Genomic DNA, 12,214 nt, shown 5'->3' with positions numbered 1-12,214 from the left:
AACTCCCTTAGTACCTTCGTACATCGTCTGTAGGATGTCCCATGCTTCTTTAGCAGTTTCCACGTAAGATATCCTGTGAAATTCTTCAGGAGACACACCACAAAAGATGGCATTCATAGCCTTCTTGTTAGCATTAAACTTGTCTTTGGCAGTCTTATCCCATTCAGCCTTAGGCTTGCTACCTAACCTTCCTCAACTGAAGTCTAAACGCTATCATCAATAGAATAGAGGAAAGCATGCATGTGCCTCTTCCAAAAAGCATAATTTCTCCCATCAAAGAGTGGGGCTATAGCTAGCGATTGGCCACATTCCATGATGGTATTGACCAAAGGAACATAACAAAAACAGGGCAAAACACACAAACAAGGGAAACCGATAGAAACAAGGATTCAAGGACCACACAATGTGACGTGAATCTCTAACAAATGTGTACCCATTCTAATACTGATTGAAATATGCTATTTTAACCTAAGCACAATATTTAGAACCCTTAACACAAGGTTTTACGACTAAGTTGATTTTAACACTAAACTAATCAATAGTCAAGGTGTAAGTGACTTTGCAAATTTCCAAACAAACTAACTACACTATATAAGCATGGCAATATAGTAAGCTACAGGAAATAAAGAAACAACCAAACTGCACATAACACCGAAAATGTTATGGAAGCGAAAAACCTGAGCCCCGAGCGTAAAAACCTCTCCCTCAACCACCCATCGGAAATCTCCACTAGGCAAGATAGTTGCAGTGCATTAGGACACTATGAACCCTCCAAGCCCAAAAGCCTACATGTACTTGAGCTCATATCAATCGACAATTGGTTTGCTCAATGCTTATCTGAAGCGAAAAACTCCCTTTAACACTCTTAGGGTTTCTAGGGTTTGCTCAATGCTTATTTGAAGCCTCTTGCCACGACTCATAGTTGTACGTGTGTGTAATGTCAGATGGGCAGTGGTAGGTGCAATTGCAGTATACCAAGATCGTGCAACTCGTAACCTAGTCGCCCCTTGAGGTTGTAAGGTGCATGATGGCACTCTTAGCCAAAACACCTACCACATGGATCTCACAGGCAAGCAAGGTCATGTTTTGGTTACGAATATGTTGTTAGATCTTTGGTTGATGCATCTTCAAGTCTTCAAGGAGAGGTTCAAGTACTCTACCCCAAATTACATGAAAATCCAGGAAACAATATATCACCAATAAAATGCATTACAAATAAATTTTTGTCACTAAATTAAGCCAACATAAAACATGACTTCTCAAATTTGTAGTATCTTTTTATTAATAAAAAATTCTAGTATATTTAACATTTTCATTATCCTTATATGGTTTTACTTTATTAATTGAAAAAGAACTCAAAATTCATAGTTTCGTTTGTTTCTCCTCTGCTATAATTCTGCACTCCTAATATTCGCTCTTACCTTTTTTAAACACTTATTCTACATATTGCAGACTCTAAATGTTCTGAGACATTTTGAGGGGCTTAAATTTAAAAAATGCCAGCGACTCCCAGAAAAAGCACAAATCAGTGACAGTCAATTCAAGGCATGGGTTTCCTTGATGGAAAAATATGCCAAAGCCCAAGCTATAGTGGATGCACTCATTGCAACCGTGAGCTTTACAGCAGGCATTACCGTGCCCGGGGGTTTCGTTCAAGATGGTAGAAATGCCGGATCTGCAATTCTGATGAAAAATGACAGTTTCAAAGCATTCATTATTATAGATACCATAGCCTTTGTATTATCCACTTCTGCTCTCTTCATCCACCTAAGCATGCCAACTTGGATTCACACCACACGCGTTACTTTTGCAGTGCGTCGATTTTTTTCACATGTGGCTTCCCTTTTAACCTTACTTGCCACGGGAACAATGGTGTTGTCGTTTGCCACGGGCACATATGCTGTGTTAGCGCATTCTTTGAGTCTTGCCATCGCCACTTGTATTATTGGGTTAAGTTTCTTCGTCATCATCGTTTTATTATTTAGTAAATGGTCAAAGCTATTTGTTGCATCAGGTAAGTACTTTTGAGGCATATATGCAAACTGCTATTCTTACGTAGGTGGTATACAATATATTCAGCTTACGGTCTCATTGCCCCCAAGAGATTACCACCTTTTTTGTCGACTTTGTATTTCTTCAGTTAGCCACATCGATGTCCTTTCATGCAATTGAAGTTTTTTTTTTTTTTCTGAGAAACGTGCAATTGAAGATTTGAATATGAATGTTGAGTTAATCCTTTCAAATATCAGTTGTGTTTATTATCTATTTTATGATTTGGTAACCTGTTGTATGTATGGACTTACCGGTGTGTCGTGCGTGTACCAGCACACTCTCATTAGGCAAGCTCTCCATGATTGCTTTCCCAACAAAAACACATTACCAAGAGGGCCAAATACCACTCTTCCAATGCCAAGCTCTCTATGAGATTAATAAAAACTTTTAATGAAGTTGTGAAAAATCCATGATGTTCTATCAAAATATCTGATTCATAATTAATTTAAAGGGCACGAGGACAAATTTCACCAATGTAAATAATTCTATTGACTTTGAAATGTAAACATCAGGGCTAGGGGAAAAAAAAAACCTGCAAAGTGGAATTATGTCGTCTTCGATATCATGGGTCTACAGAGAATACTGCATTTGTAAGGCAGTGATGGGATGAATTGCGCATAAGCTCTTCTTATAGTGTCTACACTAGGTTCTGATAACTCAATGTATTTTATTTTTCCTTCCTCTGCCCGTTTCTTGAGCTCCTCTACCATGCCAAAATTGTTATAAATTCTAAGAGCATTCACATCAAAGATATGAAAAAAGTTAAAATGCTTTTTTATAGCTTAAAACACTAAAACATGCTCTACATCAAAGGTGTAATATTTTAAAAAAATTTAACTCTCAACTATAAGTTGATATCTCTACCTTTCAAAAAAAAAAGTTGACATCTTCTCTCCTTCCTTCTCTCTTTTTAGTTTTTTTTTTTTTTGTTCTCCTCTGTTCCTTTTCTATCATCCACGCACAGCCGCCTCTCCTCCCTCCTGGCTGAAACCATCATCTTTCTCACCCAAGCCAGACCCAAAGCTCTCAGTGAGTAAATAACTTGGAAGTTCACACACTTACAGCACACGTGATGGCACTAGGAGAGCAACCATGAACAGAGGAACTGAACCAACCCAATCTAAAAGTTACTGGCTTGGTTCAGATTTCTTTATAATTTTGTCACATTTGGGTTAATGAGGGTGTTTGGTTTATGGTTTATGGTTTATGTGTTTTCATCATCTAATGCTCAGTTTTCATAACTTATTTTCCAAATTTTGTGAGTCCCATCTCAAGTTGTTTTGTCTAGATTTAACACAATTTCCATAACTTAATACTCAAAAAATTGAGTCTGAGTTACAAAAACTGAGAACAACTTTTCTTTATTTTCTTTGTTATCAAGTGATGAGAATTGAGTTATATCGGCATTTTTGTAAAGTTAAGTAAATGGGCCCCTCTTATCAAGTCAGACCCCATTCGAAGAAATCAGTTGGCCTCTCTCTCTCTAATCCGTGCTCTCTCTCCTCTCCTTCATTTTTTTTTTCTACACAGCTCTCTCCTCACCAAACCTCCACCGGCTCCTCCACAAACCACCACTCGTCGCTACCACAGGCCACCACCACGGGCCACCGTGAGATGACTCTCACTTATGGGCCCCTCTGTCTTGAGGCTCTCGGTACAAGCTCAATTTAGGTGGGCCGAACTCCTAGACCAAGTGGACTATATGCCACTATCACAAAACCAAGCTCCCTGTAATAAACTGGTGGAAGGTCCAGGAAGTAAATGATAAATTCTTCATTCAGATTTTGAAATACTCTTAGTGTATCTAATTCAGAACCAATCCCAAGATTGCAAGGCCTACAACTTTCACCTATGTACCTTACAAATTTGGTTTAACAATGCAAACATTAGATAGATATATCAACAAACCAGCAAAGTGGAATTATCTCGTCTTCAAATTCACGGGTCCACACAGAATACTCCATCTGTAAGGCAGTGATGGGTTGAACTGCATGAGCTCTGCTTATTGTGTCTACACTAGTTTCTGATAACTGAATGTACTTTATCTTTCCTTCATCCACCAGCTTCTTGAGTTCTCCCATCTTCCTTATAGAATGCAAGTCAGAAGTATACAGCCGTCACAATTTCGAATATAGCCTTGTGCGTTCAAATAATAGATCAAAGAGTTAGAAAAACATTTAAGAGGAGAAATAAGAAATCTCCTTATGCTTACAATAACAACAATACGGCAATCATTTTGGGGATGTAAATTTTCCACCAAATAATTCCAACAAAAGATTCATATCTGAGAAAATGTATTCTGGTTAAAATGTATTGCATATGCTGTGCACAAACCATCACATTCTTGCCACTTTTGAAGCATAAGTCAACTGGTCATATCATTTTTTGTGCTTTACTGCATTTATCTTAATTCATATATTCACTCAATTTCCATGTCTGGATATTTCTCATTTGATTAAGAAAGAAAGGAGTTCCCACAACCCCCAATGGGAAGAATGGGGCCGGGGGACGGTAAATTGAACATGAAAATTGAGTAATCAAACAAATGCAACATGATGCTCAACTCAGCATCGAACTTCAAAATAAAAATAAAACAATACCTTCCCGCAATACTTCCTTGATAACTGAACAACCATATTCATGAGAGTGAGGAGTGTTGTATTCTCCTGATAGCCCCGCGCATCCAAAGCGGTAAATTGAACATGAAAATTGAGTAATCAAACAAATGCAACATGGTCATTTGTATGCTCAACTCAGCATCGAACTTCAAAATAAAAATAAAACAATACGTTCCCGCAGTACTTCCTTGATAACTGAACAACCATATTCATGAGAGTGAGGAGTGTTGTATACTCCTGATAGCCCCGCGCATCCAAAGCCCAATCTAGAAACCTACAAACCAGAGGACACATTAAGAGAAAACATTAGTCTTATTTAAATGCAGTGAACATAGTGATGAGAAGCTACAAAACCAAAACATTGGATTTCTTTATTTTTGGTAGGTCAAGTTAACACTTAGTCCCCAAGGGCAGCTCTATTTATCAATTAATTTCTCTAGATCTTACACAAGGAGTTACTTTCCTGATGATGGTAATGAGTTCAAGATTATTCCTTTGAAGGCAGGATCCTAAATTCTAATCCCATGGTTCAACATGATCTTTTTGTAATTAATAGGAAAAAAATACCTTGCTAGAAGTGACTTTGCAATTATTTCTTTATCAAATTTCTTATGCTGGATGACTCTGAAAGGCCTTTATTGAATTACAAAACCTATTATTGGAAGTTGTAGGAAAATAGTGAAGGTTTCCTTGGTGTTTCCTAACAGAGAAGTCTACAGATCAAATCCCCTCTCTCTCATTGTAACTATCGTATTATAAAAGAAATAAAAATGCAAATGGCAGCGGATGAAGAATCAATCTTTAAATTAATTGTCATGTAATATTGTTCTTTTTGGCTGATACATTTTTGGAGTAAGATTATAGCAACCCAATAAATCCTGGAAAGCAAATCTTACAACTATGATTGAAAAAGTTAAAATAAGATAGACTCTACAAAGTGCACACCTTTACAATAAAATTTACAACTTGAGAACATGTGATGTTAGTGTTATTCCATTAAACACTTGCAATATTCACACTACAGTAAATATTAGACAAGCAGCTATTGTTGAAACTACAGGTAATATTAGACGTTAACCCGTGCGATGTATAGGATAATTAAATAAAACTTATATATATATTGAAAATGCTCCCTCCTTTTTGCAACCATGTTAATTGAGGACGACTCTAAGCAATTAAGAATCAAGTTTAGGAATAACATTGGATCATGTAGATGTTTATCATATAAGATGCATTAAATGAATACTTACAAGTTCAAGCTTCAATTCAAGACCTATCAGATCATTTAATTGCAGAGATTGATTAAACCTAGGGAAGTAACACCATGTACCATTGTTATAAAGAGAGTCAGTTTTGCATCTTCTTAACCTAACGAAACTCAAAATAATAGAGGAAACAACCTCATGAGCATTGTCCTACACAATCAAATTAAGTGCAACCCTTTTCAAAGGATCCAATTATACTGAAATAATTGGTGGCTTTTGAGTGTCTCTGCATTTCTCTCCAAAACTACTTCACACCAGATTTTCCTACTACATTGATTTTGTACGAGAGATGTTACAGCAATTTCTTTTTATGTATAAAATAAAAACTTTCATAAAAAAGAAAAATCATCTTCAATTATGTTGCAAATCTTAGTTTTAATGAAATTCATAATTAATATATTTGCCCTGTGGTTGCACTAGAAATTGGAAAATTAAGCACAAGTATAACCACCCTACAAACAAGTTGGTAGGCTCTTGAATGCTTACGTGCCTCTTGAGGATCTAGAGCCAAGCTAAGCATAAGTAATTGGATGTTCACTCAATCAATGATTTAATTAATTGAGAATTTATTGCAGCATAAAAAATATTTACTCAATAATAAAGCTTAATTGTAAACTCATATTTTTTAATTCTTTCTTTTTTTAATCTGAGATAGAAATCCTATTTCAACCTAATCTAAGCATATATGATGAACCATTAATAGAAGAAGACTCAAAGTGATAGCTTTTGATGTGGTTGTGATGAAATTTTTGATGTGGTTGAACACAAAGCTTCATTGTTCATCTTGAGAGCTTCCCCATTACTCATCAATAGGGAGAGTAGGTGACATGTGACTTGGATGTGCCGAGTCATCCAGCACTTGAATTGCCTGACATGACAGGCTTTCAATGCCTGGGATGTCCATTCACTCAGGTGGCATAAAGCACCCGGCATCCTGCAAGGGCCCCTTACTATAGAACAAAGCAACGAATTCAGCTTTAAAAAGCCGTTTCGGGTTAGCGCATCCGTTTTCTTGCTTGTTAGCATTTTAGAAAGATTGCAACGGAAGTACTGAGAGGAGAGTTCGGGGGAAACAAAATAACATTACATTGGGACTAGAACTATGGGGCGTTTTCAACTCAAAAAGAGGAAAATTTGATAGATAAAGAAAAGAAAAAGGCTTCATAAACTGAAGAAGAAAATAGCCCAAAGTAAGAATGGAATGAATGACACTTATCGTATTAGGGAAACAAACAGAAGGAAGACACTACCATTGGTGGGGGGGGCAGGTTTCGATACAATACAAAACACCCAGTTATTTGCTGTAGGGTCCATCTTTTTGTTCACCATAAGACGACTCACAGGAATAGGCGATACTGATAACACAAAGCATAGTGATTAATTAATCAACTGATGAGGAAGTTGGTGACGCTGTCACCTCAGCATAGGACATGATAAGGACATATTTACATCCTTTGCTCATCCCAAGCAAACATAGACAACAGCACAACAGAGAATTGATGTTTCCCTTCGTTGGTTTGTGCTTTAGTTTTCATATCTACAATTTGCGATCACTTTGATGGAGTATTTGCATCCTTCCAGTTATACTTAGATAACATTGCCAGATCTCTTTCACCGCCTACTTCGTTAATGGGCACAGCATCACCAATTTCTTTCAAATCCTCTTGTTTAAGTTTCACTCCCAAGGATCCAATGTTGTTATAAAGATTCTTAACTTTAGTTGTCCCTGTAAATCAATCAATCAATGAATTTCACATCATGTTCAAATCCAAGTTCATGAAACAGAAATTTTCAATTAAGCAAAGTCTAACAAGAAAGGGTAAGTTTTTTAAGTTGCAGATGTAGTAGGAACATAATTCTCTGACCATACAATTAAAAAGTATACTTTTATTTCTCTTGGTAAAAAGAAAGAGCTATTGCTAGAAGTGAGCAAGTAACCACATAAAGAATTCAATCACATATTTGCGAACATAGCAAAAGAAATTAAGAGACAAATATACATACCAGGGATTGGGATTATATCATCTCCCTGATGGAGAAGCCAAGCCAGAGCTAGCTGAGGCGGAGTGCAAGCATGCTTTGCAGCCAGGTTGGCAAGCCGTGCATATAGAAGTTTGTTTTTCTCTAAGTTCTCCCCCATGAACCTTGGATGTATAGCCTATGCCATAAATATCAATGTGTATGGTATACATACCAATATATAAGTATACATTGTTATCTTAAAGGGCATAAAGATATAATGTAATCCAATGGTAGATTTGATAATAAACACTTCAAATCAAAAGTAATTGAGTAGTGTAGCATTGTTAAAAGTTACATTAAAGTGTAACTTAAACCGAGCCATATAAATATATATATGTTTGTATTCAAAAACCATGGAATCACTTTATTATATAGATTAGTAGTCACATACCAGCACACTCTCACTAGGCAAGCTCTCAACGACTGCTTTCCCAGCTAAGAACCCGAGACCAAGAGGGCTATATGCTACTATCCCAATGCCAAGCTCTCTGAGATTACCCAAAACTTTTAATGATGCATGATGTGAAAATTTCCTGATAGTCTATTGTTCCAAAAATATCTTATTCATAACCGATTCTCAGGTCACAAAGACATTAAATTATGTTAAGAATTCAATTGGCTATAAAATGCAAATAACAAAGCTATATTTTAAAAAATAAATAAATAATTAAAAGACCTGCAGAGTGGAACTATCTCATCTTCGATTTCACGGGTCCATAGAGAATATTCCATTTCTAAGGCAGTGATGGGATGAACTGCATGAGCTCTTCTTATTGTGTCTACACTAGGTTCTGACAACCCAATATATTTTATTTTTCCTTCCTCCACCAGCTTCTTCAGCTCCTCCATCTACCATGCCAAAATAGGATATAACTTCTAATGCAAAAGGAAATAAAGTTTAAATCCAGTACAGTTCATCCATTAAATAGATGAAAATAAATGGTTTGTATAAATATAAAAGTACAAATATCTTGACACTCACGGTTTCCTCTATTGGCACTGAAGTGTCCACCCGGTGTTGATAGTACAAATCAATATAGTCCACGTCAAGATACTTAAGACTAGCTTCACAGCATTGCCGTACATATTCAGGGGTACCATTGACACCAACTTGACCTTTCTCTGCTTTAGTAATACCAAATTTTGTAGCTAGTTGAAATTTCTCCCTACCAAGCTGCTTCAAAGCCTAAAAAGACAAAATAATTAATTTGTTTTAATCAATGTTCGAATATGTATGTTCCTAGGGCTGCTTTGTTCAATTGGACACAAATCGAAACTAAACATACATAATCAATAAATCGGCATGCAAGCAAGGTGTGACCTAAAATGACATTATTCATTTCAATGTGATTAGAAAGTAGAAGTACCTTGCCAACCATGATCTCGTTATCATGGTTATCTCCGTAGACATCTGCAGTATCAAAGAAGGTTATACCCCTTTGAAAAGCTTCCTTTATAACAGAGCATCCAGCATCATGCGATAAAGGAGCATTTAGTATTCCAGAAAGTCCGCCACATCCAAAGCCCAATCTTGAAACCTACACCCAAAAAAGGAAACCACAAGAAGATCATTGAGGCGGTTTCTTGCAAGTAAAATTCATACCAGTCCGATAACTCGTGTTTCTATATAGTCTTCAGGTTGGAGGTGTGTTCAATTGATCAATACAATTGGTCTGTTTCTATGCTTCTTACAGATGAGATGAAGATGCTATCATGAAGTTAAAATAATCTAAAAGAATATTCACTTTGTCTTGCTAAATATTAATCTGTTATCTTTTTTTCTTGATAAACAAATTTAAATCTGTTATCTGTATAAACCTTACCTCTCTACGTTCACATATGTTACAACAAACTCTGAAGGCTTTGTCTGAATGACAAAATTTCATCTGTTTCCACAATTCTCATAACAGAAACAGCAGTCCATCTCATATGAGATTCACAAGTGCGGTGTAGAGGTCTTATGCTAAATCATTTCAATTGTCTGATTTCTCTATCTAAGGTTTTTTTGCCACCCCCTTAGTACAAGGTGATACTTGTGGTTTACTCTATGACACTCCCACCCACACCCACTGTACTATACAGAATAGTCATATGTCATATTACATCCATATGCATGCAGATGATCGTCATATATACTATTATTCTGGTGTAAATATCTAAAGCCCCTAACAATGCAAACACAAAAGCAATTCTTTACAAACTATGGGTGAGAAATTGAAGATCGTAAGACCCTGATAAGGACACCAAACAGGGAAGCATTGAGACTTCTTTGTTTTTAAGCTTTCTGGTTCAAAATACAAACAATAAGGAGACGTAGAGATGCAATTCAACCCAACATGTACACTACAGTAACTGGTCCAAAAGAAAAAAATATTGGATTGGTGAAAAAACTAGTGCCTATTACTTTTTGCCGGTAGTCCTCCAATTTATAATACTGGAATACCCATCAGTCGGAGAAAAAGAAGCTTACCTCCAGTCCCTGACTGCCAAGTCTTACTCTTGGAATTTGGATATGAGGCTTCTCCTCCATTACTCTCAACAAATTACTACACTGCTTACTTTTTTGTGGTTGCTAGCTCTGGCAAGTAGCATGAGGTATACTGTGTTTACAAAATTTATAAGTGATGCCTTTGCTTTTTATCTGACTATTTTACCCTCTGCCAATGAGACATCCCAGAAACTTCATTGATTTATAGTGTGGTCAATTGACTTTAGATTGGTATGGTTTATGTCACATTTTAAGCTAATAAACCTACCACCCAGATACCCAGGAGGGGATAAAAATTTACTTACATTTTTAAAACTCAAAGAAATTGAAAGGAAAAATGGTATCAAATTCTTTGACTTTGGTTATAGGCTTATAGTTAGTTAAAAGTTAAAAATGAGTGTTTATCACGTTTTCAAATATAATAACTAAAGTATGTGTAACAAATTAGTTTTTTTCCCAAGTTAAAACTATTTGTGAAAGAATTATAGAAATGACAAAGTTTAACTACAAAATTGGTTATAACGTTAGACTGTAACCTTATTCAATATTTTTTTATTGGATGTGAATTTTGACAAATCCACTATTGGGTGACATATTCTTTTTATACTCTTCATGCTTGATAGAAAAATGAAATATCAATAATTATGTCATCAATAAATTGTTTAAATTGCAAATTTTTTTAAATTTAAAATTATGCATAAAATATAAACTTATAAATAATACAGTAAATAATATCTAATTGACACGAGTTTGATATGTGTATTAAAAGCGTAAAGAACATGCAATTCAATTATTAGATTTTCAAAATATATATTAATGTTTATTTTATTAAGTATGGTTGTAACCTAATGCTACAACTAATTTTGTAGCTAAACTTTGTTCTTATAGAAACATTGCAAAAATGTGATTTTTTTTTTTTATTAAAAGAAAATAGTGCTACATGATATGGAGTGCGTTGAAAACATGTAACAAACTAGCAATAATGGTGCTATTATACAGATGCTACTGGGTTAGATAGGAACGGGTACCAAACTACCATGTGATGTGAATGGCAATCAAACTGGGTTTGCTAGGACTGGCAAGTAGCATTAGGTGATGTTGTTCGTACCAAATTATATAAAAAGTAGCAATGTGCCCGGGGCGATGGGCGTATAATAATACTATAGGCTACCATAGTACCATGTGAGAATTTTTATACAGAATGCTCAAAATAATTTAAAGTAATAACATAAAGTGCCATAACATGATGAAGTTTTTGTTAAATTAATGATGTAATATAAAATTATGGAGACGAAGAATTTAGACTATAGAGTAAATGTCATAAAATTATAAATTAGTTCTTATGTGGTGTAATAAGTTAGTTATTTTTTTAATCATAGTTTTTGTTTCTTCAATGCATTTGATTCAGCATAATTTTTTTTATAATATAATGTTAATGGTTAGTTGGCTTATGAAAATATCATAAAAAATTTATAATATCATGCTTACGTTATTGAAGTATGAAAGTGGTAGGTGAAACACTTAGGGTCTGTTTGGGATCCGCTTATTTTGCTGAAACTAAAAACTTTTACCTGAAAGTGCTGTAAATAAAAGTAAAAGTTAGTTGAAATAATAGAATAGGACCTATGAATAGTATCAAAAAGTGTAGTGGACTCATGAATAGTACCAAAAATAAGTTAAATAGTAAAATAAGTGGGCAAAATTTTTTTTTGTCAAACATACACTTAGTAAAAATAGTAATATCCTACTAATAGAATTTTTTTTTTATA

At 35.1% G+C, this 12,214-nt stretch overlaps 1 protein-coding gene and 1 long non-coding RNA gene across 2 annotated transcripts; one reads left to right on the top strand and one right to left on the bottom strand.

Moving 5' to 3' along the window:
• Positions 1–1,090: 1,090 nt before the first annotated feature.
• On the top strand, positions 1,091–2,248 carry LOC142624124 (uncharacterized). The gene is made up of 2 exons (XR_012842288.1): positions 1,091–1,145; positions 1,453–2,248. It is a non-coding gene; the product is annotated as an uncharacterized LOC142624124 (long non-coding RNA).
• A 4,442-nt stretch (positions 2,249–6,690) lies between these two features.
• On the bottom strand, positions 6,691–10,578 carry LOC142624122 (perakine reductase-like). The gene is made up of 7 exons (XM_075797632.1): positions 10,428–10,578; positions 9,325–9,495; positions 8,940–9,143; positions 8,634–8,806; positions 8,349–8,445; positions 7,940–8,093; positions 6,691–7,661 (listed from the first exon to the last, which is right to left on the bottom strand). Exons 1-7 carry the CDS (start codon positions 10,485–10,487, stop codon positions 7,486–7,488), a joined length of 1,035 nt encoding a protein of 344 aa, XP_075653747.1. The 5' UTR covers positions 10,488–10,578; the 3' UTR covers positions 6,691–7,485.
• Between the last annotated feature and the right edge of the window lie 1,636 nt (positions 10,579–12,214).

This window comes from Castanea sativa, chromosome 2, assembly GCF_040712315.1.
Source record: "Castanea sativa cultivar Marrone di Chiusa Pesio chromosome 2, ASM4071231v1".
Taxonomy (NCBI): Eukaryota; Viridiplantae; Streptophyta; class Magnoliopsida; order Fagales; family Fagaceae; genus Castanea; species Castanea sativa.
Note: the sequence above shows the minus strand (reverse complement) of the source record. Positions and strands in the feature narration are given on the sequence as shown.

What these genes read in the sequence shown, in the direction of transcription:
- LOC142624122 (XM_075797632.1), bottom strand. Translation starts at nt 10,487, where the DNA reads ATGGAGGAGAAGCCTCATATCCAAATTCCAAGAGTAAGACTTGGCAGT. An exon ending in ACGAGATCATGGTTGGCAAG is followed by an intron (nt 9,144 to 9,324) that starts GTACTTCTACTT and finishes TTGTCTTTTTAG; the next exon opens with GCTTTGAAGCAGCTTGGTAG. An exon ending in CAGTGCCAATAGAGGAAACC is followed by an intron (nt 8,807 to 8,939) that starts GTGAGTGTCAAG and finishes TTGGCATGGTAG; the next exon opens with ATGGAGGAGCTGAAGAAGCT.